At 37.8% G+C, this 26884-nt stretch overlaps 3 protein-coding genes and 1 long non-coding RNA gene across 4 annotated transcripts in view; 3 read left to right on the forward strand and 1 right to left on the reverse strand.

The window, feature by feature from the left end:
* Positions 1-26884, reverse strand: part of LOC122986896 (NLR family CARD domain-containing protein 3-like) — a 1497050-nt gene that overhangs the window by 961004 nt on the left and 509162 nt on the right. The window lies entirely within an intron of this gene.
* The window catches only part of LOC122986857 (NLR family CARD domain-containing protein 3-like), a 934102-nt gene that overhangs the window by 29969 nt on the left and 877249 nt on the right, over positions 1-26884 (forward strand). The window lies entirely within an intron of this gene.
* On the forward strand, positions 5430-12610 carry LOC122987085 (protein NLRC3-like). The gene is made up of 5 exons (XM_044358739.1): positions 5430-5550; positions 6230-6334; positions 6657-6936; positions 7876-9724; positions 12573-12610. The coding sequence occupies exons 3-5, from the start codon at positions 6666-6668 to the stop codon at positions 12583-12585; spliced, it is 2133 nt and encodes a 710-aa protein (XP_044214674.1). The 5' UTR covers positions 5430-5550; positions 6230-6334; positions 6657-6665; the 3' UTR covers positions 12586-12610.
* LOC122987915 lies at positions 18751-21254 on the forward strand. Its single transcript, XR_006404662.1, has 2 exons — positions 18751-19045; positions 20086-21254. It is a non-coding gene; the product is annotated as an uncharacterized LOC122987915 (long non-coding RNA).

The raw sequence follows: 26884 nt of genomic DNA on the forward strand, positions 1-26884 counted from the left end.
GATTCACGGCTTTGTTCTCGCTTGCTCTCTTCCTTCACTCTCTAGCTCCCTCGACCACCGCTGCACTCTCTCTCTCTCTCTGAGCCGGGGAGGAGGGGCCAATTTTGAATGCTGTGTGTTAACAAACACCAACCAACAAATCCTGCATAGTAAACCTTAAATAATGATAATAATAAAATATAAAATACAATTTTACAACATGTATACAATAACATAAGTGAATGAAATAAAATAAATAATGTATAAATATCATTCTTAATCAAAAGCCAGGCTCAAGAGGTACGTTTTAAGTTTACATTTAAAGATATCTACACTTCCAGCTACTCTCAGATCCTCATGAGACTGATCCAGCAGCTCGGAGCATAAAAGCTGAAAGCTGCCTCACCAAAGGTTTCAGTCCTGGAACAGACAACAGACTCGTGCCTCGTTTCATTCATTTCTTCTTTTGTTTCTTCTTCTTTCACCTGTACTGACGGAGGACAGTATGAGGCTGTAAACTAAACACCAGAAAATACCTGCTTCACATTTGAAGACAGCACACAGTCTCACACTTCTACTGTCTTTTTGTCATGAAAAAGTCCAGACAGATTTCCAAAGAGAACAACTGGAGATTTTGATAAGCATGTCCTGATCACGACCAAATCACAAGAAAGGGAGAGAGATAAGATGTGCCCCCAGCTACTTTTACAATTATCTTAAGAAAGTCCATAGATGTAATACCAGAGCCAGTGTAGTAAACTGAAACCTTTATAGATTTAAGTCTATGATGGATCAAGGTTTGTGTCTGTATGCTGGTGCCATGGAAGGAATAAACCTCCTTTAACTAAGGAGTCGCACTTTGATTAATTACATGGAGAAACAGAGAGACAGAAAAAAACTCCAATAAGTCATTTCCGTGCAAATAACATTAATGTTCTAGCTTCTTAAATTGCTGCTTTTCCTTGTCTCAACTTCACAGTAAACTGAAGATCTTTGGGTTTTGGACTGTTAGTCGGACGAAAGAAGACTTCTGATGACATTAATTTGGGTTCTTGGAAACTGTGATGGGCATTTTTCACTGTCATATGATGTTTATAGACCAAATGATCAATCAATTAACCAAAAAAAAAAAAAAACTGCAGTTATTTTGCGCAGAGAAGGTGTCAGAGTAGATTGATAAATGTTTTAATACAAAACAGTATGTTGATTTTTTTGTGTACTAACTCCCAAAAGGTGTCAGAATTAGTGCATAATGTTTACAGTTTATAGTGTAGAACGAAAACATAGTCAGTTTACACTGAGGTCAGGATACTCGATTTCTGATCATTTACAGATAGATAGATAGATAGATAGATAGAAAAAATAGATAGATTTTTTAATCTTATTGAAGAACAATATAATTTCCTCTGCAGCCTCAGCTGAATGAGTCTGAGTGTTGAGTATTGAATGTTCATCCAAAGCACACAACAGTTTGTCATTTGTTTTCTTTGAGCCTGAAATCACTCACACCCCTTCAGTGATCTATAAAATCTCTCGCTGCTCAACTCAAACAAAGTGCCTGGCTCAGCAGAAAGAGGCTTGTACAGATCCAAATCTGAGACCCCCTCGACTACACAGAAAACACAGACCCTCCCTGCTCTTTGTAACAAGACCAAGCTGCTAAACTTCAGGGGGTTTAAACTAACTGAACCTGGGAAGAGCTGGACAGAGATCAGGACGGGGGATGGAAGGTCAGTTTGGTGGTGTAATTTGCGGAGTTTGAGCATAAATAAAGCCAGGACAGAGTCGGGATAAAGGCAGGAGAGAGCTGATACAGAGCTGGGAGCTGAGGCAGGATAGAGGAGGAGGTTAGAGAAAAGAAGAAGTGAGGCGGTGAAGGAGGATGTAAACTTATTCCTTCGTTGTTTCATAATGATTTTATTTATTTATTTTTTAACAAAACCTTACAAGGTTTTTCAACACAAATACAAACAGCTCCAATAAAACAAACAATAGTCATGTCAAGTCAAGTTTATTTATTCAGTATAGCACATTTAAAAACAACCAAAGTGCTGTACAAATTATAGTGCAATCAATCAATCAATTTTTTATTTATATAGCGCCAAATCACAACAGAAGTCATCTAAGGGCACTTTTCACATAGAGCAGGTCGAGGCCATACAATTCAGGCAGAATAACAACAATCATAACAGTAACAATAACAGCAGCAATAGCAATAGCAACAGCCAGGGAAGGACGCCAACAGGACTGCGAAGGGACCGCAAAGGCTTGGCCTGCAACCCAGGGTTTCCTGTGAGATGAAAAAGCACAAAAAACTCCAGGGAAGAAGCCAAGTTAGTGACATGTATTGATCTTACATGAATGCATACAGACGGAGAGGAGGAGGAGGAGAGAGGAGCTCAGTGCATCATGGGAAGTCCCCCGGCAGTCTAGGCCTATAGTAGCATAACTAAGGGCTGATCCAAGGTGAGCCTGGTCGGCCCTAACTATAAGCTTTATCAAAAAGGAAAGTTTTAAGCCTACTCTTAAACATAGAGAGGGTGTCTGCACCCCGGACCCAATCTGGTAGATGGTTCCATAGAAGAGGAGCCTGATAGCTGAAGGCTCTGCCTCCCATTCTACTTTTAAAGACTGTAGGAACCACTAGTAAGCCTGCATTCTGGGAGCACAGTGTTCTAGTGGGATAATACGGTACTATGAGCTCTTCAAGATATGATGGTGCCTGACCATTAAGGGCTTTGTAAGTTAGGAGAAGGATTTTCAATTCTATTCTAGATTTTACAGGAAGCCAATGTAGCGAAGCTAAAATGGGAGAAATATGGTCTCTTTTTCTAGTTTTAGTCAATACACGTGCAGCTGCATTCTGGACCAGCTGGAGAGTCTTTAGAGACCTGTTAGGGCAGCCTGATAACAAGGAATTGCAATAATCCAGCCTAGAAGTAACAAATGCGTGAACTAGTTTTTCTGCATCTTTTTGGGAAAGGATGTGCCTGATTTTTGTGATATTACGTGAGTAAAAAAAGGCAGTCCTTGAAATTTGATTTATGTGGGAGTTAAAGGACATATCCTGATCAAAGATAACTCCCAGATTCCTTACGGTGGTGTTGGAGGCCAGGGTAATGCCATCCAGAGTAGCTATATCATTAGATAATGTGTTTCTAAGGTGTTTAGGGCCAAACGCAATAACTTCAGTTTTATCTGAGTTTAGTGGTAGAAAATTGCAGGTCATCCAGGTTTTTATGTCCTTAAGGCATGCTTGGAGTTTAGTTAACTGATTGGTTTCATCTGGCTTCATTGATAAATATAATTGGGTATCATCTGCATAACAATGAAAATTTATGGAGTGTTTCCTAATAATATTACCTAAAGGAAGCATATACAAGGTGAATAATATCGGTCCAAGTACAGAACCTTGTGGAACTCCGTGTCTAACTTTTGCCATCATGGAGGATTCATCATTAACATGTACAAACTGAAATCAGTCTGATAAATAGGACTTAAACCAGCTTAATGCAGTTCCTTTAATGCCAATTAAATGTTCCAGTCTCTGCAAAAGGATTTGATGGTCAATTGTGTCGAATGCGGCACTAAGATCTAACAGGACAAGTATAGAGACAAATCCTTTGTCCGATGCAGTTAGGAGGTCATTTGTGACTTTCACCAGTGCTGTCTCTGTGCTATGATGCCTCTAAATCCTGACTGAAAATTCTCAAATAAACTATTGTTATGTAGAAAGTCACATAAATGATTAGAGACTGCTTTCTCAAGGATCTTAGAGAGAAATGGAAGGTTAGATATGGGTCTATAATTGGCTAACATGCCTGAATCAAGAGAAGGCTTCTTAAGAAGAGGTTTAATTACAGCTACTTAAATGACTATGGTACATAGCCTGTTACTAAAGACAGATTGATCATATCTAGTAAAGAAGTGCTGACTAAGGGTAAGGCTTTCTTAAGCAACCTAGTTGGGATGGGGTCTAAGAGCCAGGTTGATGGTTTAGATGAAGAAATCATTGAAATTAGTTCAGAAAAGTCGACTGTAGAATAACAGTCCAAATATATGTCAGGATTTACAGCCTATGTGTTCTGCCTCCCCACAGATCACTAGAGTGACACAACTGGGGCCTGGAGCAGGGTCACTGCCAGTCTGGCTGAGCTAGTGATCACTGTGTCTGGCAGACAGTCCCTCCTGTGTCATTTGGCTCCTCATCACTGATTTCAGCTTGCCGCAACTGGTGTCTTAGTGGATTATGTGGCATCAGCACTGCCGCCACTCTCTCTGCCTCCTCCAGGGCCCCATTGAAGGTCATTGGGGCTATAATGCAGAAATGCTTCTTCAGCCGTTTTGGTGCGAGCCCCTAGATGAAGGCATCCAGGGCAACTTCTTCACATGTAGCTGGGTTGAAGGTGGGGTAGATGTGTGTAGAAGTGCACATCTGCAGCGTAGGCTCCTAGGGTTTTGCTCTCTCTGCAGTGGCATTGAATCAGCTTTGGCATCTCCTGAATCATCTGCCTTCTGTTTGGCCAGTGCCAGCCGGTGGGGATGCAGCTGATTGGGTGTGCCATTGCCAGTCTCTTTCCAGTCTTTTTCTGCAAGTTATCAAAAAATAACATTTGCATTTTGGAACATAGAACAGCAAACTTAATAAACTACTCAGTCTACTACTAGGCATTATGGGAAATGAGGACTGTTGCTACAATATATGTGTGTGTTTGTGTATGTAAACATGAAATGAGAGAAAGTAGATATAAGCTACACATATTACAGCACCAAAACACTTTAGTCCTTTTTCCCTTCTTTTGGTGGCTTGTCAAAAATTGTCTCACAGTATGAAAGCGAGAAAGCTTGGAGCAACTTTACAAGCAAAACATTTATCTCTGTCTGGAGCAACTGTCACACACACACACACGCACACACACACACACGTGACCTCTAGTAAAGTAGGAGGGGGGAAGCTCAAACAGGAAGGAGTAAAGGTGAAATTCCGTAACGACTCCTCTCTAAAGTCAACTGAGCAGAAAGAAGAAACCAGCATGTCTGTAGCAAGGTGAGTGTTAATATCAGGGCTGCAAAGAATGATTACTGTTATTATTGATGAATCTGCTGGTTATTTTTCAGATTAATTGTTTAGTTGGTTAAACTGTGTCAGAAAAATACTGAATCACAGTATTGACGTCTTCAAACGTTGTTTCCCTTGTTCTTTTCCTGGTTTCTGTGTCCTCACGGTGTGGTCAAAATAGAAAGCAGTCACAGTTAAGAATGACACACATGTTTACCTGAAGTCTGTTTGTTGGATTTAAACCAGGGTCAAAGTTTATCTTGTGGTTGTAGTTAAAGTAATGTAAACTAATAGAAAGCTAATAACTTGAGAGGAAGGACTGGTTTTATTATACTGTGTATGTGTGTGTCTCCAGTGTTACTGGTTTACCTCTCACACTCTAGAGGATGAATGATTTCAAGGAAGAGGAGGACAGAGCAGTGTCTTATGTCCAGCTGTCTGTCTATGAAGAGTGACCGGTCAAAATATGATCCTCCAGACTTCAGTGATGAACCTGGACCTTCAGAAACAAAGTAAGAGACTGTTTCTACTGTAAACTGACCTGAAGATGATTCAGTGTTGAAATGTAATTTAAAAACAAGCACTATTGACTGACAACCCACACTCTACCACAACCATCTCCATCAGTTATTAGTGAGAGTCTGAATATCTTCTGCAGCAAGTTGAGCCATCTAAATATAAAGTTGCACCTGATGTGTTTAGCAAAGCTCATGAAAATGATTGTAAATGATACAGTCAAACTACATGCAGGCATCAGACTCTAAAAACAAACTGTTAATTTACAGGACATAAATATCCAGGATGTGTGTCATATTCATGCATCGAGTTTACACATTTAGAAGTTCAAAACTCGTTGATCTCACATCTGTTTTCAACTGTAAACAGAAAAAGAAGCACAGACCTAATATTCATAGTGTGTACAAGATGATGAGTTCTTAAACCGCTTCATACAATCATCAAAATCACAGACTGAATCTGCTGAGTATATTGATCTTATCCGGTGTCACAGAGAGCTCAAAGAGAAATAACTTACTGTCAGCATCATTAGTAAGGACTAGAACATGAGTTATCATAACTAGAGACAGACAGGAAGGATGAAACAGGACGAAAAAGTGTGATATTACAGGAGGATAGTCACTGTAGCCTACTATTAAAATCCTGTGGTTTGTCCTTTTTGCTTTCCTTTGACAGCTGTCACACCAGTGTTAACGAATCAAAACACGTAAAGACACCACTGTTAACTGAACCACAACAAACAGGTGAGTTATGAAAGAAGAAGACTAACTGGACCTTGTGGTGCGATTTTTTTGTCAACAATTCTTTAAGACTGATTTTTTTTCTCAACATTTAATCCAGAAAAATGAAAATTTTAACAGGTAGACTTTCATAACTGAGAAAACATGATCCAATAGAAAAGCCCAGAACAGCTACTGAGTAGACTTGTGGTGAGATGTTTTTACTGAAGATCCTCTCAAGTTTCTCTGACACTTGAATGATTGCGGCCAAACTGTGCTTTTTGTCAAATCAATCAGATCCAGTAGAAACACAGAATGAATTTCCTCTGGCAGACAGACAGCAACACAACTGTTCTCTTATCAATGTTCTCTGATTTTACCAGAGAGCCAAGATGACGAAGAGTGACCTCCTCAACATTCTGGACGATTTAAATGATGATGAATTTAAGAACTTCAAGTGGTACCTGAAGGATGAAAAGGTGGGCGACACTGAACCCATCAAAGAGAGCCGTTTGTCGAAGGCAGAGAGGCGGGACGTGGTGGATCTGATGGTGCAGAAATATGAATTTGCTGGAGTTGTGGAGGTGATCAAAAGTATTTTGAAGAAGATCAGCAGGAATGATCTGGTGGGGAAGTTGCCAAACATCGTCTCAAGAGCAGAAGGTCAGTCACAGGAAGAGACAAACATGACATCACATCCAGACAGCAGATCTGCGAGGAGAAACAACCAGTCATTATATTTTTCATAATTTTAGATGCAGTCCAGACAGTAAGCATTTGGACAGTTACACATACTCATTTTTTGTTCTTCTGGCTCTGTGCCTCAGCACATTCAATTTAAAATAAAGTAATTGATAAGTCTCAGCTTTAAGTTGAGTAGGTTTACGTCAACATAGAAAGAACTGTGAGGGAGATATAGACCTTTTTCACACATAGTGCAAATCTCCTCCGATGACCAACAGACACTCTGAGACATACAATACTTCCTGGAGGATAGTGTCACATTATGCAAGTAATTTGGGGGGTTGTCATCAGATAATTGAAAGACTGTGGGTGCAACTGTGAAAAACATGCCTGAACTCTTGTCAGCTGGGCAGTGAAATAATTCTGGTGGTCCTACAAAGTACTGTAAGTTACTGTAATCGGGATTGTGGATCAGAGAAACTGTAAGTTTACTATGAATGAAAAATGCAGTATGAATTAAATGTATTATTTTATTAAATTTATTATTTCCCCAGGTAGATTCCTCCTGGAGACTGCCAGTTTATCTGCCATGTATACACTTAACATGTACTTAACAAAAGACTGTAGATAGGAAAAGTAGATCAGCTGAATGAAACAAGAGGTCATTACACAGAGCGATTTAACTTTGTATTTAAAGTCCAACTAAAACTTAATCTAGCACAAAATATTGTCTAGAAGTCTACATAAGTTGGTTTCCACGACTTAACATTTTACTGTTTGTTGAATTTGTTACTTTTACACACAGATTTACAGTACCCAGGTTACTATTGTGCATGTTAACACATTTCCTGATTACCCACATAACCTTTTTTCTCTGGTTATGTAAGTGCATGTTAATGTTTTATTCTCTTTCAACAGATTGTGATCTACAGGAGATTACAAATAAATATAAGATCAGTCTGACGAGGATATGTCAAAATGTGACTGAAGGAACTGATGAAGCAGAAAGTAGAACCCTGCTAAATAGTATCTACACTGACCTCTACATCACAGAGGGAAAGAGTAAAGACATTAATACCCAACATGAGGTGTGGCAGCTTGAGACAACTTCCAAGATGGAGACTCTCCATGACACTCCAATCAAGTGTCATGACATCTTCAAAGTCTTACCTGACCAACAGAAATGCATCATCAAAGTTGTTCTGACAAATGGTGTTGCTGGCGTTGGAAAAACCTTCTCAGTGCAGAAATTCACTCTGGACTGGGCAGAGGGCTTGGAAAACCAAGATCTCAGTCTGGTGATTCTACTTTTGTTCAGGGAGCTGAACTTAATCAAAGATGAGAAGTACAGCCTCCTCATGCTGATCCATGATTTCCATCCAACATTACAGAAGGTCACAGCAGAGAAGCTCAGAGAAGATGACTGTAAAGTTTTGTTCATCTTTGACGGCCTGGATGAAAGCAGACTTTCACTGGATTTCAAGAACAGGAAGGTCGTGTCTGATGTCACACAAAAGACATCAATCAACGTGCTGTTGACAAACCTCTTCAAGGGGAATCTGCTTCCCTCGGCTTTCATCTGGATAACGTCCCGACCTGCAGCAGCCAGTCAGATCCCCCTGACATGTGTTGACAGGGTAACAGAAGTACGAGGGTTCACTGACAACCAGAAGGAGGAGTACTTCAGGAGGAGATTCAGTAATGAAGAGCAGGCCAGCACAATCATCTCACACATCAAGACATCCAGGAGTCTCCACATCATGTGTCACATCCCAGTCTTCTGCTGGATCATTGCTACAGTTCTGGAGAATGTGTTGAAAAGCAGGGAGGGAGGAGAGCTGCCCAAGACCCTGACTGACCTATACTCACTCTTCCTGGTGGTTCAGACAAAGAGGAAAATGCACAAGTATGATGAAGGATGTGAGATGAGTCCGCAGGTTCAACCAAAGAGGAAGAAGTATGATGAGGGACATGAGACGTGTCCACAGGAGCTGACAGAGGCTGACACAGAAGTTCTTCTGAAGCTGGGGAGGCTGGCATTTAAACATCTGGAGAAAGGAAACATCATGTTCTACCAAAAAGACCTGGAGCAGTGTGGTCTTGATGTCACAGAGGCCTCTGTGTTATCAGGAGTTTGTACAGAGATCTTCAAAAAAGAGAGTGTGATCTTCCATAAAAAAGTCTACTGCTTTGTTCATCTGAGCGTTCAGGAGTTTCTGGCTGCAGTTTACATCTACCACTGTTACACCAACACCAACACTGAGGTACTGGAGGCCTTTCTGGGGAAAAAAAACAGTGACCCATCTCTGGATGTCTTTTTGAGGAGTGCCATGGAGAAATCTCTCAAAAGTAAAAATGGCCACCTGGACCTGTTTGTTCGCTTCCTTCATGGCCTCTCTCTGCAGTCCAACCAGAGTCTCTTGGGAGGCCTGCTGAGTCAGACAGAGAACAGTCAAGAAATCATCCAGAGAGCCATCAACAAGTTGAAGGAGATGAGCATGTACTATATCTGTCCCGACAGAAGCATCAACATCTTCCACTGTCTGATAGAGATGAATGACCGCTCAGTGCATCAAGAGATCCAAGAGTTCCTGAAGTCAGAGAACAGATCCGAGAAGAAACTCTCTGAGGTCCACTGCTCAGCTCTGGCCTATATGTTGCAGATGTCAGAGGAGGTTCTGGATATGTTGGACCTGAAGAAGTACAACACATCAGTGGAGGGACGACGGAGACTGATCCCAGCTGTGAGGAACTGCAGAAAGGCTCAGTAAGTCCAAATGTAATTAATACTATAAATCAGTGTAGATAAGTAGTTTAGTTCTTCAAATATAAATTATATAAAATTCTTATTATTGTTAAAATAATGCTCTACTTGTTTATAGCCGAAATAATATGTCAGTTATATTTGGTAACAGGTTTTCTTGAGCTGTTTCAAATGTTGAGTACAAATAATGTTAATTTTTCAATTGGTTGTGTTTATTGCTGTTAAGTTGATGAACACAGTTATTCTATTTATTTCTAGTAATTATCAGATTTTACAGTTTTTTTTCTTGTGATGGAGGCATATTCAAACCTGTTAAAACAAATGAAGGACCTTAGAGGTTGTGGTTGAGGTTTATCACATAGCAGCATTTTATACAAATTTGTGTAATTATAAATATCTAATTGTGAAATGGGTGAAAATTAATTTCAACTATATTTCACCCATATTTTACGGCACCCACAGTTGTTAACTTTACTTACATGATAGCTAAGCTCTCCATAACAGTTGTTTCCATGTCTGTACCCCCTTTTGTTGCTGAATTATAAGCCTTCAAACATGCACCAAGGTCAAGGTTCACGGATAAGTATTTCAAAACAGGAGCCATGTAGAATCTTCATTCTAACAATTGTTACTCTCCAGGTCGAGACCTTTTTACATTGTATTTGGTTTAGCTCTATGACAAAGTTTTAATGTTCTCATTTCCTGGACAAAAGCCATCCCAAGACTAGTTTCAAAATGCAACTTATATTTGAAGGCCCAATATATAAAATGAAGCTTTTATTTGTTTGTTTGTTTTTTTCTTTTTTAGTGGAAAAAGTGACCAAAATGAGTCACCATATAGGCCATTACTATAGGTTTGGAGGAAGGCCTGCAGTGTTTGGTTCAGATTTGGGTTAGGGTTAGGGTTAGGGCTAAAAAGACCAACCAGTTGTCATTCATGCATAGGCTACTATTTACACAACCCTGGAGATTTTTTGTATCTTTATGATTCTTGGTTTTGGGATTTTGAGTCAGCATGACATAGCCCATTCAATCAGAATCTGTTTTATTTGCCAATGTGAGTATACAAAGAATGTGTCTTGGCGTTTGCTCCCAAAAAACGCGACACAGAAGAATAAAAATACACATAAATAAGATAATAATAATAGTAATGAAATAAACAAAGTAATATTAATATTTCCAAATTCAATTAATCCCTTTTGCACTCTAAAATAGACATTTTTATTGAAAGAATGTCCTCAAACAGTTAGATAAAATAATAAAAATAACATCAATAACAGCAACAACAATAACAGCTCAGATAACTACACAATACAAAGACAATGATTCAAAAAACATACTCAAACAGTCCTCAAACAGTTACATAAAATAATAAAAATAACATAACAGCTCAGATAACTACACAATACAAAGACTATGATTCAAAAAACATGCAACTATGTAGTTTCATCGATAGCAGCGTCCATAGCAACCACCATAGCAATGACAGAGAGCTTGCAAGAATCTCCGTTATAACTGACAAACTAAACATCATATACATTCACTGAATGAAGATCATGAAAATTAATTTCACATTTTTCACTAGAAATGTTATCAAAATGCGTTTTAATGCAGAAACTATCTTAAAATATAGAAATTTCAACTGAGAATAAAAGGAATGGCAGAGATTTTTTTGTTTGAGCAGACAGAAATTTGACAGTAACATGACATTTTGGGTTGTCTGCTGTCGGGCTTCATTCCATTTCAAATATATATACTATATATATAGGTAGTGGAAATATTGTGATCAAGAAGAAAATTTAAATTTTAAACATATTATGCTTTACTGACCAAAATATGATGCCCAGTTCAGTGAAAAAGTCTAGGGGACTGTGTAGGCTACATGATAAGGCTTTAGTCAACTACAAGTCCCAAACTGCATTGCCCCAAGAAATCAACCAATCGCAAGGCTTCAAATTCTGTTTACTGTATAGTTTAAGACTGATATAATTTTATTATACATAAACACCTTATTTTCTTTGCATTTCAATATACAGTGCAGTATTTTTTTCCTGATTGTAAGCACCTATCTGCAGTACTATATAATATTATACTGAATACAGGTTATGTTATGGCTTTAGCTGGCGTCTTCACCATAGTAACAGTTGCTGAGGATAATGTAAACCTTGAATTCAAGATATTAAAATCAACAGTAAGGAAATTAAAATAAAGAAATAAAAACAAGGATAAATTCTTGTGATTAAATGTTGAATAATGTAGCGGTTATATTTAAAAAAAAACAGTAACAAATGAGAACACATGCTGCAGACATGAGACCTACTTCTAACTATTTCATGAACTTGGTGAGACTAGGTTGTGGGATCAGATGACATAGACAGACTGTGCACATTATGGAAGCCTCAGTGTAACTCATTTTCTCTCCCTTCATCTGCAAGATTAAAGTAAAACAAAGATTTAAGTCTGCAGGTATCAGAGAGGGTGATAAGAATTATTGTTTTATTTAAATACAGTGAGACATGATTAGCTGAACTATGAGTGCTCTGGTAGCCTACTGGTTAAAATGCATGGTCAATCTCTGTTACATGTCATTCCCTGTCTCTCTCCCTCTTCTTTCTTGTTATCTCTCGACTGTCATTTTACATTAAAGGAATAAAATGCCCCAGAATTTATTTTTTTAATTTTAAAAAAGTTTAGCTGAACCACTGATGTGAAAAGCAAATGTCAATCAAAATAGGGAATGTCAAACTGTTTTGTGATCAAATGCATGAAGTAAATATAAAGTGTCATCTTTCATGATAACATATATTGTAATATATGTGTCATGACAGACTTTCTGGCTGTGGACTCTCAGACACTCACTGTGAAGTTGTGGCCTCAGCTCTGAAGTCCAACCCCTCCCATCTGAGAGAGCTGGATCTGAGCCACAACAAGCTGCAGGATTCAGGAGTGAAGCTACTGTGTGTTGGACTGGAGAGTCCAAACTGTAGACTGGAGACTCTAAGGTCAGCTCACTGGCTGTAGCTTTGGTAGTTTTTTCTATACATTAAATCAAAATCCTTTACTGAAGTTTAAAATATTTGGTTCATACTTTTTTGGGGATTTGCCTGAGCACAAATCTGTAGAATCTAAGTTTTTCGGAAATTTAAAATCCACAGTCTTGTTCTGTGTAAAAATGATTCCAAGGTTTAAACTAATTAAAGACTTAAGAAGTCTGGGTTAAACATATCAAGTAAGTATCTTTGTGTTTCTTCAGTGTTTCCTTGCTGAGCTGCAGTGGAGTGATCGTAACTCAAAGAGGGAATTCTGTACTAAATAGTCTGTAACATGTTTTTATTACACATACCTACTCAACTACCAAATACAGGAAGGTCATAAAATGTAATGTAGGTCTAGACTGTAAATTAAAGAGTATGGTCTATAAGTGCTATATGTGAAAAATTCCCTGAGAAAACTTATGTTGTAATTTGGTGCTATATCAAAAAATTGGCTTAAAATTGACTTGACATGAATTAAGAACAAGTTTTTAGTCAAACATGTCTGATTTCATATTCATCCTCTAATTACAGACTTGACTGAGTTGAACAGCATTTTATTACTCATTGTCGATGTGATTATGTGTCCGAATGTTGTAGTGCCATTTGGATGATGTCTGTAGAAGGCTGACATTATGATGATCCACAATAACACAATGACAAAGTCACTCTACTCATTTTAGGGAAAACCCCATTGATGAGGACAATAATGTTGAACAACATATTTAAATCCTGAACACATCTGATTGCATTGCATGGATTTTTATCTACATCATTTTTTCTTTATTCAGATTGTGGCGCTGCAGTTTGTCAGACATCAGCTGTGCTTCTCTGGCCACAGCTCTGAAGTCCAACCCCTCCCATCTGAGAAAGCTGGAGCTGGATGAAAACAAGCTGCAGAATTCAGGGCTGAAGTTGCTGTGTGATTTTCTGAAGAGTCCACACTGTAGACTGGAGAATCTGAGGTTCGTTCACTGACTGTCTGTTACTTACTTACTATTGTAGATCTTAATGTTTAACAACTAAACCCACTTTATGTACATACATAACTTACATCCATGTAGTTATTTTTTCTTTTTTCCATAATTATTTTTTTTACTGAACAAACTTTAGTCTGTAGTTATAAAAGATGACTGATTCTTAAGAAATATGTAGAAAATGTCCAGTGTTAGTTGTTAAAATAAATTCATGTTTATAATTTTTGGTGGAGTCATATCTGTATACAGAAGATCCTTGCAACTAATATCTGTTTTAAATTGAGTTATTTTTAAGTTTATTTGTTGAAAGAGAAATATTTCATTATATTCTTTAATGTGTTTTAATGAATAATGTCTGATCACACACACACACACACACACACAGGGACACAGATCAATGCAGGTGTTTCAAGTATGAATATAGTATTTTTTATGACTCAGCATCGACATGAATAGATGTCTGAATGTTGTGGTGACATTTGGATGATGTCTGTAGAAGGCTGACATGATTATCCATAATAACACAATGACAAAATTCCTCTACTCATTTTAGGGAAAAGCTCATTCATGAGGTCATAATAATGTTGAACTACACATTTAAAACCTGAAAACATCTGATTGCGTTAACTGGATTTTTATCTACACAACAACAAACAAGAAACCTGGTTTCTGTAATCAGGGATTAGAGAAACCTGGTTTCCACAGGTTGATTTCTCCTGGAGAGAACTACACATTTAAAACCTGAACACATCTGATTTGATTATAAATGGATCTTTATCTACATCATTCATTCTTTATTCAGTTTGTGCCACTGCAGTTTGTCAGAGATCAGCTGTACTTCTCTGGCCTCAGCTCTGAAGTCCAACCCCTCCCATCTCAGAGAACTGGATGTGAGTCGAAACAAGCTGCAAGTTTCAGGAGTGAAGGTGCTGTGTGATTTTCTGGAGAGTCCACACTGTAGACTCGAGACTCTGAGGTCAGTTCACTGACTGTCTGTTACTATTGTTGATCGTAATGTTTAACAACTGAATTTAATTCATGTATATATAAACTTACATCCATGAAGTTAATTTCCTTTTTCCATATTTTCATTTTTTACTGTGCAAACATTCGACTATCTTTATAAAAGATGATAAGATAAGATGATTCTTAAAGAAACTGTAGAAAATGTCCACTGTTAGTTGTTAAAGTGAATTAATGTTAATAATTTATGTTTATTAATGTAATGTTAATTTAATGTTAAAAAGTTAAATTTGTATACAGGAGATCCTCTCACCTAAGGTCTGTTTTTAATTTATCAAGTTTACTTATTGAAGGAGAAATATTTCTTTATTATATTCTTTAATGTGTTGTAATGAATAATCTTTGGTCATTGATATTGATCCATCAGCACACACGTACACACACACGCACATACATACAGGGACACAGAGAGATAATTGCAGGTGTGTAAAGTATGAATCAAGTATTTCTTATTAATCAGTTTTGACAGGAATAGGTGTCTGAATGTTGTGGTGACATTTTGATGATGTCTATAGAAGGCTGACATTGTGATGATGTGATGAATAACACAATGACAAAGTCACTCTGCTCATTTTGGGGAAAAACTCATTGAAGAGGATATTGTAATGTTGAGCTACACATTTCAAACCTGAACACATCTGACTGGTTTATAAATGAACTTTTATCTACATCATTTATTATTTATTCAGACTGTGGCGCTGTCGACTGTCAGAGATCAGTTGTGCTTCTCTGGCCTCAGCTCTGATGTCCAACCCCTCCCATCTGAGAGAGCTGGATCTGGGTGACAACAAGCTGCAGGATTCAGGACTGAAGCCACTCTATGATGTTCTGGACAGTCCACACTGTAGGCTGAAGACTTTGAAGTCAGTTCACTCACTGTTACTATTGTAGATCTTAATGTTTAACAACTGAACCTAATTTATGTACATACATAACTTACATCCATGAAGTTAATATTCTTTTTTATCCACATTTCCATTTTTTTACTGTATGAATTGTAGTCTGTAGTTATAAAAGAGACTGATTTTTAAAGAAATTGTGGAAAATGTCCACTATTATTTGTTGAAGTAAAAATAATGTTTATAATTTCTGGTCAAGAGTCACACCTGTATACAGAGGATCCTCTCAACTAATATCTTTTAAATTGATCAACTTTACTTGCTGAAGGAGAAATATTTTTTCACTCTATTCATTTTAGTGAAAAGCTCATTGATGACGACATAGTAATGCTGACCTACACATTTAAAACCTGAACACATCTGATTGCATTATAAATGGATTTTTATCTACATTATTCATTCTTTATTCAGATTGAGTCGCTGCAGTTTGTCAGAGATCAGCTGTGCTTCTCTGGCCTCAGCTCTGAAGTCCAACCCCTCCCATCTGAGAGAGCTGGAGTTGGGTGGCAATGAGCTACAGGACTCAGGGGTGAAACTGCTGTGTGAATTTCTGGAGAGTCCACACTACAGACTGGAGACTCTGGGGTTAGTTCACTGACTGTCTGTTACTATTGTTGATCTCATTGTTTAACTACTTCGCACTGTACATACATAACTTACATCCATGGACTTAATTTTGTTTTTTTTTTCTCCATATTTTCACTTTTTTCCTGTACAAAGTTTAATGTATGGTTATAAAAGGCAGATGATTCTTAAAGAATCTGTAGAAAATGTCCACAGTTAGTTGTTAAAGTAAATTAATGTTTATAATTTTTGGTAAAGAGCCACATTTGTATGCAGAAGATCCTCTAAACTATCTGTTTGAAATTGATTAAGTTTATTTGCTGAAAGATAAATATTTCATTATATTCTTTAATGTGTTTAAATGAATAATGTCTGATAATTGATATTGATCCTTCAGAACACACACACACACGCACACACACACACACACACACACACACACACACACACACACACACAAAGCTCACTGATGAGAACATAGTAATGTTGAACTACACATTTAAAACCTGAAAGCATCTTATTGGATTATAAATAGATTTTTATCTACATCATTTATTCTTTATTCAGATTGAGTCGCTGCAGTTTGTCAGAGATCAGCTGTGCTTCTCTGGTCTCAGCTCTGAAGTCCAACCCCTCCCATCTGAGAGAGCTGCATTTGAGTCATAACAAGCTTCAGGATTCAGGAGTGAAGCTGCTGTGTGATTTTCTGGAGAGTCCATACTGTAGACTGGAGACTCTGCGGTTAGACACCATTTTTCTACTTCTGTGCTGAGATTAATATGATGTGAAAGTTGTGGTTACACTAAACTGCAGACATCAAATCAAATCAAATCAAGTTTATGTATACAGCATGTTTAAAAACAACCAGAGTTGAACAAAGTGCTAAACAAATTATAGTAAAAGGCACAACAGTAGTGAGTGAAATGGCATCATTATTAAAAAGGCACAAATACAGTAAAAAGGCACAAATAATAACAAGGAATGGCAATGATAAAATACAAGGCAATATCAGAATATGTGCACAAATGCGATTCAGAAAACAATAAAACTTCTAAGATCAATTCATAGAAAATAAAACATGATAAAAAAGATCATAAATAAACTAAAATACTAAAACCACTAAGAGCAACCAAACACTATTGAAAACATGTACATCTTGAGTTTTGTCTGACTGCTCTTTATAATAAGGGGAATTGTGCAAGTTACAGTGTGTAACACTTGCTTTAAAAAATAAGTAGGAACAATGTCCAAGGCACAGGTGGTGGACTTTGTGGGAGAGATTGTGTCATAAATGTGGGACAGAGACACAGGCTGAAACTCACAAAGACCGTAAGTGATCAATTTTTGTTGAGAAAGAAAGAGTTTAAATAGTCCTCACTGTGGTCAGCACAGGACAGGTGGCAGCAATAGAGTTGAGAACTGAATTAATTGTGGAACAGAACTTTGGGACTGTGGGAATTTCTGGAGATAATGGTGGCAAAATATTTTGCTCTTGCAGCTTCGACAGATTGCTGATAATTTGCCAGACAACCTTTCAGTATATCAAATAAAACCTGTAGCCTATCTTTTTTCCATTTGTGTTTTGCCTTTCTACATAGTTGCCTAATAGCACAGGTGTTATTGTTCAGTCATGGCTGAGTTTTGGCTTTGGCTTTTCTTACTTTCAGAGGGGCGACAGAGTCCAAGATGTCTCCACAGATTAAATTAAACTTTGTAACCAATTGGTGATACCTGTGATACCTCCTCCATGACCACTAAACCTGGGTGAGCTAAATAAGTCACAATCAGTGGGACAAAGTTCTAAGGGCTGGCTATATTCATCAGACTCCAACCAGGTTTCAGTGAGGAACAAGAAATCTAGGAGGGTAGAGAAGATAAAGTCATTTAGTCATAATTAACTGTGAACCTCTGAAACTCTGTTTTTTGTCTTTTATATTTGACAGTTTTTAACCTGCACCCTGTTAGTTTCAGGAGTTCAGAGTTTCCGTCTTCTAAACTTTAGGGCTAGACAAAAAATAGATTTTCTGGTTAATCACGATTCTTATGTGAATGATCAATAATGATTTCTTGAAATCCAGAGATCGATTTTTGCATTTGAGCCTTTACTCAGTGAATTTGTACATGTGCATTTTGTTGTGTGTCTGTAGTGGTTACTTGTTGTAAATGGTTCAGTTAGAGTAGCATGATGTGTCAAATGTTGACTATGTGGAAATCAAGTTATTACAACTTAAAATTTTAAGTTAAAAGTAATGTAGAAGCTAGCTGCTATATTAGCTGCCTTGAGTGATCACAATCCCATCAACCGTGATGTGAATAGTTTCAGTCTGTCGACCCGCTGCAGTTTGCAGGACTGTTATGACTCAGCTGACTCTGGCTGTCTCGTAGGAGATCTAGAGATCAGAGTTTAAGAGGTGAAGTCACTATGTCTTTATTGAAGAAGCAACATGTTGTCATTAATATTAATGACAGCTATTTTTCACTGTTTGTATTTGATAGTTTTTAACCTGCATCCAGTTGTGTTCAGGTGTTTGGAGTTTCCATTTTCTAAACTTCTAGATTCTAAACTTTCATCAGCTCTGAACAGATTACGAAACATTGAATGATTTCAAGCATGAACTTTGTCTTCTAAAGTGACACAATTTATTCTTTATTCAGATTGAGTGACTGCAGTTTGTCAGAGATCAGCTGTGCTTCTCTGGCCTCAGCTCTGAAGTCCAACCCCTCCTATCTCAGAGAGCTGGATTTGAGAGGAAACAAGCTGCAGGGTTCAGACATGAAGCTGCTGTCTGACCTTAAGGAGAGTCGACACTGTAGACTGGAGACTTTGAGGTCAGTAGAGAGTTGGAGTCAGTCTGTTCTGGTTTCGTCAGTATTGTATTAAACACAGTCAGTATCAAAGCAAAGATCTAGTATTACTTGGTGAACCTCCAACCTTCTCAGTGGCTGCTTTCGTCAGTGAAGCTGTGAGGGGAGAATGGTGATGGACTTCAGGATTGGACAGAAAGACAGACAGAGAGAGAACAGTCAGCCGATCAGATCAGCCAGAAGCTTGTTGTGATCATGTGTTTGAGTTGATATGAAGATGACTGTTATTGCTGTGTTCATGTCTGCAGGAAATAAAGCTGGATTACAGCTGACAGCCTTACAAAATGTATAGAGACAGTGGTCCTCATCATCAAACTGTTGTACCATCAAATCTGATCTGAAAGTGTTTGTTCTCTCATTTCAACACTAAAGAATTGATCAGTTCATTATGAGAGCTCTAAGATCAGTCTGCCTGAAGTCTGTTAATCACTGACTTTGATTTCACAGAACCATCATTACATTTAGAAACCATGTGGTCTTTATACAGACCAGAACGTCTGCTGAAGTCCAGGAGTCAGAGCAGGTGTTTAGCTAAGAGCTCTGACTGATTGTCGTGTGATGATTTAACAGCAGGAAAGATCTTCAAATCCCACAGAGACTCTGTAGCTTTTAAACTTTTATGACAGTTCACATGTATCAACAGTAAATCCATCAGTAAACTGATGAGTGAATGTCTCTGTTTCTGCAGTAATGATGTGTTCATGACTCTCAGCAGTTTATTTCCTCTGTGTACTTGTGTGAAATCTGCAGAGTAAACAGATTTGATACCAAAATTATCTGCAGGTCTGTGAGCTTGGAGCTCAATGTGTTCACTCCAACATGTTAAAATGAGAGCTGAAAGGAAGCTGGCTACGCTGCACAGCTGTTCAACTTCTGGTCTGAACAGGACTGAAGTCCCTGCTGCTCTTTATACTGGATGTGCTGCATCACTTACTGACAGCTGATGAAGTGAGTCTCACTAAACGCTGATTTATGACCTCTGTTGTTTCTTTTTCTCTCATCAGCTGGAAGGGGAGGTGCCCTGTGTGAGTGAACATCCAGGACTGTGTGTTGACGGAGGATCAGCAGTAACCTGATGATCCATCTGTCATGAGTTTTGATCTGGATTATGTCATCTTCACTTAAGTCGCCTAAGTGATTTACCTGACACGCCAGATGATTTGTTACACAGAACCATTTGAGAAGTCATCCATTAAAACTGTTTGGAAAAGGGCAGGCACTTTAAATCACCTGTGGTTTGGACACAAACGCATAACTTGAAGCCTGACAGGATGGATTCTCACGTGATCTCACAATGTTGTGATCTCATGATGTTGTAATCTCACAAATCCAGCTGCCTTGCAAGGTAAACATCTACAAGAGGAACTGACTACAAACTGAACTCTGGATTTTGTTGAAGTCAGCACTTAACAAATTTGTTATACATGAGCTGTTTGATGCAGAAAAGATAAAAAAAACCCTGGCCCTGGGCCCATATTAATCTAGCATCTCAGAATCACACTGAGAGTTAACCGAGGACTAAATCTAATTTATGAAGCAGTTTACTCTGACTTTCAGCAGGAGAAGGATTACTCCTGGGAGAGAATGAGACATCGCTGTTTTACAACAGTCAGAGCAGCAGAGTAGAAATAATGATGATGTGTTGTAGTTTTCTCACTGTCTGCATCACACACAAAGTCAGTCGCAGAAATTATTCTGTTTTTGCCCAAATAATTTTTTAATAAGCTCACTGTCATCAAGCGCTCCCAAAACATCTCTCCTCTCAGGGAATATCTCTGCCTGAACTCCATCTCACGCAGCTCCTAAATATTGACAGAGATAGGAATCATTTACCAAGTTTGGAACTTTGATAAAACACTTTTTCTCCTAAAAGTAGGACCAGAGATACATCACTTTAACCATTTTTGGCCAGTTAGGAGTGATTTCCTGCTCTGAGATGCTTGATAAATATGGGCCCAGATGTGAAAGATGTGACAGATTGGAAGCCTGCAAATTTTATTCAGTTAAATTCTGAAAGAATTTATCATTGGTCCAGAAAACCTGCATGCACAGGTCAAATCATATCTTGGTCCTGTTGATAACAACATCAAGCCTGTGGTGGAAAAACATATTTTTTGATTCCAGTCTAAGTTTTGATGATCATATCAGCAGCATGTCCAATCCTGTTTTCCCCATTAAAAAAGATTAAAATAAAATATGTAAAACTAGCACAGAACACTGCTGCTGTCAGACTTTTAACTAAAACCAGGGAAAGAGATCACATTCCTCCATTCTATTGATTACTTTTAAAGGCTCTTCATGGCTCCAGATTTCAGAGTTGCTTTGTATGTAAATATTAAAGGTATCTAGCTTTTATATGCAAAAATATGATTTCAGAATGAATGGTTCATATCTCATAATGATATTTAACAAGTCATTTGTATTGGGCTGTAAGTAAACACTGGTAAGCCAATCAGGTGTGATCCAGCCCTATGCAATCACATCCTTTACATCTTTTTTCTACATTAGTGCAGCATCTTGCGTGTATTGTACAACACTGCACACAGCGATGATTATGCAAATGGACTGTGGGCACAACTTCATTAAAAACATGAAATTTATCTTCTCCACTGTCCAACTCATCTCCAGCTAAACCCCCTGTTGACTTATATGTCCTTACAGGTCTCTTCAACATATCCCTGCCATCAGCAGTTTAAAACTAACGAATCATTAAACAAATAAAGCCACAATTTGCATGAATGCAGCTTGTTTTTCTGTAACTTCACACTGAGTTCTGGGAGATGAATTAGTGCTGATTATCAGCACAGATAAGTATGGGCCCTGGTCTGCTGTCAGGGCTGTGGATCAACCTGTTTGAGGAGCTCAGTCTGTTAAGTCATTATCTTCCTTTAAATCACTTCTTAAAACTCACTTTTATCCACTGATCTACTGATTATTTTTGTGTTATATGCTGTACATCTTAAATGTGACTGTTATGTCTGTTTTACTGGTTCATTTTCTTCCTGTATGTTTGTGTTAGTTTTCTGTAAAGCATTCTGTAACATTGGTTTTGAGAAGTTTTATACACTTCTGAAGGGAGGGTGGTGGGAAACAAAGACCAAAATCTAACTGCAGAAACATCTGTGGAAATAAATTAACTTGCAGCATTTTATCCTGTGTCAAGCTTCACCTTCATATATACATCTATTGTTGATTGTATGTTATGATTGTATTTATTTTTTCTTTCTTTGTGTATTTGAGTGAAACTGTGTTAACTTTGTTGTGGATATCTGTGGATCTGTTCTATTTTTTTGCCCAACCACTGGACCACCAGGACACGCCACCTGAGTTTTTGGTTACGCTTTATTTTAAAGGATCATTATTCTTATAATTTCTTATTATTTTCTTCAAAGTGTCCAATAAAGAGTTGTCTAATTGTAATTTGGTTCTATTTATAGATTTACATTTCGACCTTAGTCATTTATCATTGAAAACTTTATTCTCATATACTTTATGTTTAATTGTATGTTTTTCTGTAGACAAAACATGTTTGTATGTTTGGCTGACCTGCTGTGAACTGACTAAAAGACTTTAGGTTATGCTAACTTAGCAACTGGAATTCATAAACAAATGATTCATTTAGGAAGTGATCAGTAATGATAACCAGCTTTCTTTTACCCACATCTCTGCAAACCTCTGAGCAGGGAAGGAGGCAACCCCTGGTCCATTTACTGCCTCATCATGTAGCCTAGACGCTGTGTCATCTCTTTTGTCACACGATCATTGACAGTGAAAGCCCATTTCTGATTTTATTGTTGTTTGCACTATAGACTGTTATCACATTGCAGCACTTTACTTACAATTTTTTTTAGACAGCTTACTTTTATTTTAGATGTTTTATATGGTCTATGGGCATAAATCACTATGAGATTAATAGTGATTTAATAGTAACAAACCTTAAATAGTAAGGTTTGTCAATTTGTTGTATGCAGCGATGTATTTTCTGAATGTGTTTTCTGAAATGCTGTGTTTTCTATTTTGTTAATGGGTTTCACCCAATGTTGTTGTGTTTTGCACCTAAGCACCACCATATATTTGTTTGTGTAAGGACAAATATTGTAAACATCAGCAGAGTTGAAGGTGTTCAGATCAATCCTGCCTTTGACCACCAGGTGTCACCATCTGCACACAGTTAACAAGTTTAAAGCTCTGAACACTCAGAACATTTTGGAGGGAAATATTGTTCCTTTTACTGCACTGCATTCCTCCTACTATATTTATATAGACATATAACATGAGATAAATATGACAGTTATCGGGTGTGGTCAGGTGTTGCATCTCCAAAATATCAGCCATGTTTCAGTTTGATGAAACCATAATTTTTACACCTTATCTAGAGATTTTAATTTAGAGAACTGACTCAACCTGTAGAAGAGCAGATGATCCTTTAACTGATCTGAGAGCAGGGGACTCCTCAAAACTGGAAAGCATAGGTTCACTTTGGTTCATTTTTGTCAACTTTCAATTCATTCATGTTGTTTTTAGCAGCTGTCAATATGTAATTATACACAAAACCAATAAGAAAAACCATCACGATAACATGATAAACAACATGTTCAAATCTTTAGTGATAATCACTGAAAAAATGATTATAGAAACATTTTAAAGTTGTATAAAATGTAGTTTCACTATTCATACACACAAATAAAGAAGAAAAACATGTCAAGTCAATTTTATTTGTGTACTCCAATATCACAAATCACAAATTTGCCTCAGGGGGCTTTATAGACTACAGCAACACAACATCCTGTCCTTAGACCATCGATTCAAATAAGGAAAAACTCCCTAAAAACCCTTTAATGGGAAAAAAAAGGGAAGAAACCTCAGGAAGAGCAAGAGAGGAGGATCCCTCTCCCCGGACGGACAGATGCGCAATAAATTTTGCGTGTACAGAGTATATCAAGAAAGACAAGTAACAGAAAGACAGCATGGAACAGAGTAACAAAATTATAATGGATTTATAATATATATGAAGAATGTGATGAAGAGGATGAAGAGCAGCTTCCAGGTGCCACCAGAACAGAATAGGACCTGAGCCATGTGACCTCCATCACCATGGAGACCTGGCAGGAGGACAGACTACACACACACACAGGGGAGACTCACATCACACCAGAAGAGACAAGAGAAGACATTATTCACACAAGAGGGAGAGAAGGATAAAGACATTCAAAGAGAGAGAGAGACATGAGAAATAAGATGATAATACATTCCATTTCCATGTAAAGTGATTTTATTCTAACTTGTTTTTGTGCCTTTTTCATCAAAAGTCTAAAAATATGAATAATTCACAGTTTAAAACATTTCTTCTGTATAGACATAAATATGATATTTTGTGTCCTACATCAGCACTGGTTCTCTCAGCTTGTCTCTACATGACATATAAATAAAGTAAAACTGCAACGATTAGACGATTAATTGATAAACAGTAAATTCATCTGCAACTATTTATTAAAAAATATCATTTTTTGGTTCCACCTCCCCAGATGTGATGATGGTGTGATTTTTCTTTATCATACATGACAGTTTACTGAATATCTTTTGGTTTTGGCCTTTTGGTCGGACAAAACAAGACATTTAAAAACGTAACCTTGAACTTGTAATTATACATTAACATTAACGTTAATCAATTAATTGAGAAAATAATCAGATTAACTGATAATGAAAAGAATAATCATTAGTTGCAGTTCTATAATAAAGACATATTACTATAAATTCAGTGATCAATAGAGTCAGAGTTTAATCCAAACATGAGCATTAACATACTTCTGTTAACATGCAAAATGAAAGATTTTAAAGTGATTTTGTTTGTTTGTGTTTTTTAAACCCTGAAATTACTTTAAATGAAGAGGAACTGACATCCTGCGCTAAATTAAAGGAAGTGAGTTCTTCTACTGCTGATTATGCCCTCAGGTTGTGCAGATTAGCTGATCAACAGTAAATTAATCAGCAACTATTTTAGTAATTGATTAGTCATTTTAGTCATTTTTTAAAGTAAAAATGCCCAAAATTTGCAGGTTCCAGCTTCTCAGGTGTGAGTATTTAGTGCTTTTTTTGTCATACCTGACAGTAAACGGAATATCTTTTGGTTTTGGACATTTTAATACATCATCATGTACTGTGGGAAACTGTAACAAGCATTTTTTTTAACTACTTTCTGATATTTTATTGGCAAATGAGTCAGAGATAGATCCAACTTGAACATGTACATTAATGTACTTCTGTTAACGTGCAAAAATAAATATTATTTACTTCTGATGCTTGATTTAATTTCACTGATCATACATGTTTACTTTTCCTAAACCTGAAATGACCTTAAATGAAGACGAACTGACATCCTGTGCTGAAGTGAAGGATGTGAGCTCTTCTTCGTGTCCTCAGGTTGTGTCGAGGCAGCGTTACACCTCCTCGGCTCTAAATGTCATCATGGTGTGATAATGCCGAGCCGGCAGCAGCCGCCTGAAATATTAAAGAGACAAACGTTCAAGCTGCTGCAGAGAAAACTCATGACTAAAGCATTAAGAGCTGCTTCTGATCTCCCTCTGCAGCTCTGCTGCATGAGGCAACACACCGCAACCGTCACTGAGAGAGAGAATCCCAAGAATGAGAGGAAGAGAAGCACGGAGAGAAGGATAAAAGGTTGCATTCAAGAGGGAGAATAGAGACTGAGAGGAGGAAAGAAAGTGATAAGGAACGATGGAAGTAGAGAAGAGAGGGAGTAGGTATGGAAGAAAGGAAAGGATAAGGCATTGACGGAGAGAAGCAGGTAAAACGTTAAAAGGTGGAAGCAGGGAAGGAAGGGAAATGAGGACATGCAGAAGGGAAAGGATTAAGGAAGTAAGGGGTGAGGTTTGGAGGAAGGAAACAAAAGATGAGGTAGGGAAAAAATGAGGAGGTAGAGAAGGAAAGTTGTGGGTAAAAAGTAAAAAGGAGAAGGTGGAGGAAGGAAAAGGGAGGAAAGAAAAACACAGGGAGAGAAAGAAGGATGTAAAGAAGGAACTTAGGTGTGTGCTTGTGAACGAAGTGTAGAGGAAAGGAAGGAGAGAAGCACAGAAGACTATAGTAAAGAAGGAGAATAGAAAAGGAAAGGAGGAGACAGAGAAGAGATGGAGAGGAGGAAAGAGGGTAATTAGGAAAGAGGGGAGGAAGTAAAGAAGAAAGGATGAGGTAGGGAGAACAGATGAGAAGGTTGGAAAGGATGAGGACAGATGAAGAAGGACAAACAGAAAGAAGGAGGATGTAAAGATGGAAATGAGGTGTGCTTGTGAAAAAAGGAGTGTGGAGGAAAGGAAGGAGAGAAGCATGGAAAGAAGAATAAAAGACTGAAATAAAGAAGGAGAATAGAGTGACAGACAAGAGGAGATAGAGAAGAGACAGAGAGGAGGAGAGAAGGTGATGGTAAAGGAAGTTAGGGAGCAAGAAAGGAAGGGAGGAAGGAGAGAAGAGCGAGAAGGAAAGGAGGGAGTATGGAAGAAAAAAGGGTGTGGCATGGATGGAAAAAAGGGGTCACAGAAGGAAAGGAGGCAATAGGGAAGGACCTATGAGGAAAAGGACGAGAGCAAATGAAGAAAGAGAGGAGGTGTAAGGAAGGAAAGAAGAGGAAAAGAGGAGATGGGGAAAGACATTTGAAGGTTGGTAAGACATGGAGATGAGATGGAGGAGACACAGAAGGAAAGAAAGAAAGGAAAAAGGCAATGGAGGAGAAAATGGTGAGGCAGAGGTAGGAAAGGAAAGGAGGAGGTTAGGAGGAAGGAAACAAAGGAC

Source organism: Thunnus albacares, chromosome 1 (assembly GCF_914725855.1).
Source record: "Thunnus albacares chromosome 1, fThuAlb1.1, whole genome shotgun sequence".
NCBI classification, from domain to species: Eukaryota; Metazoa; Chordata; class Actinopteri; order Scombriformes; family Scombridae; genus Thunnus; species Thunnus albacares.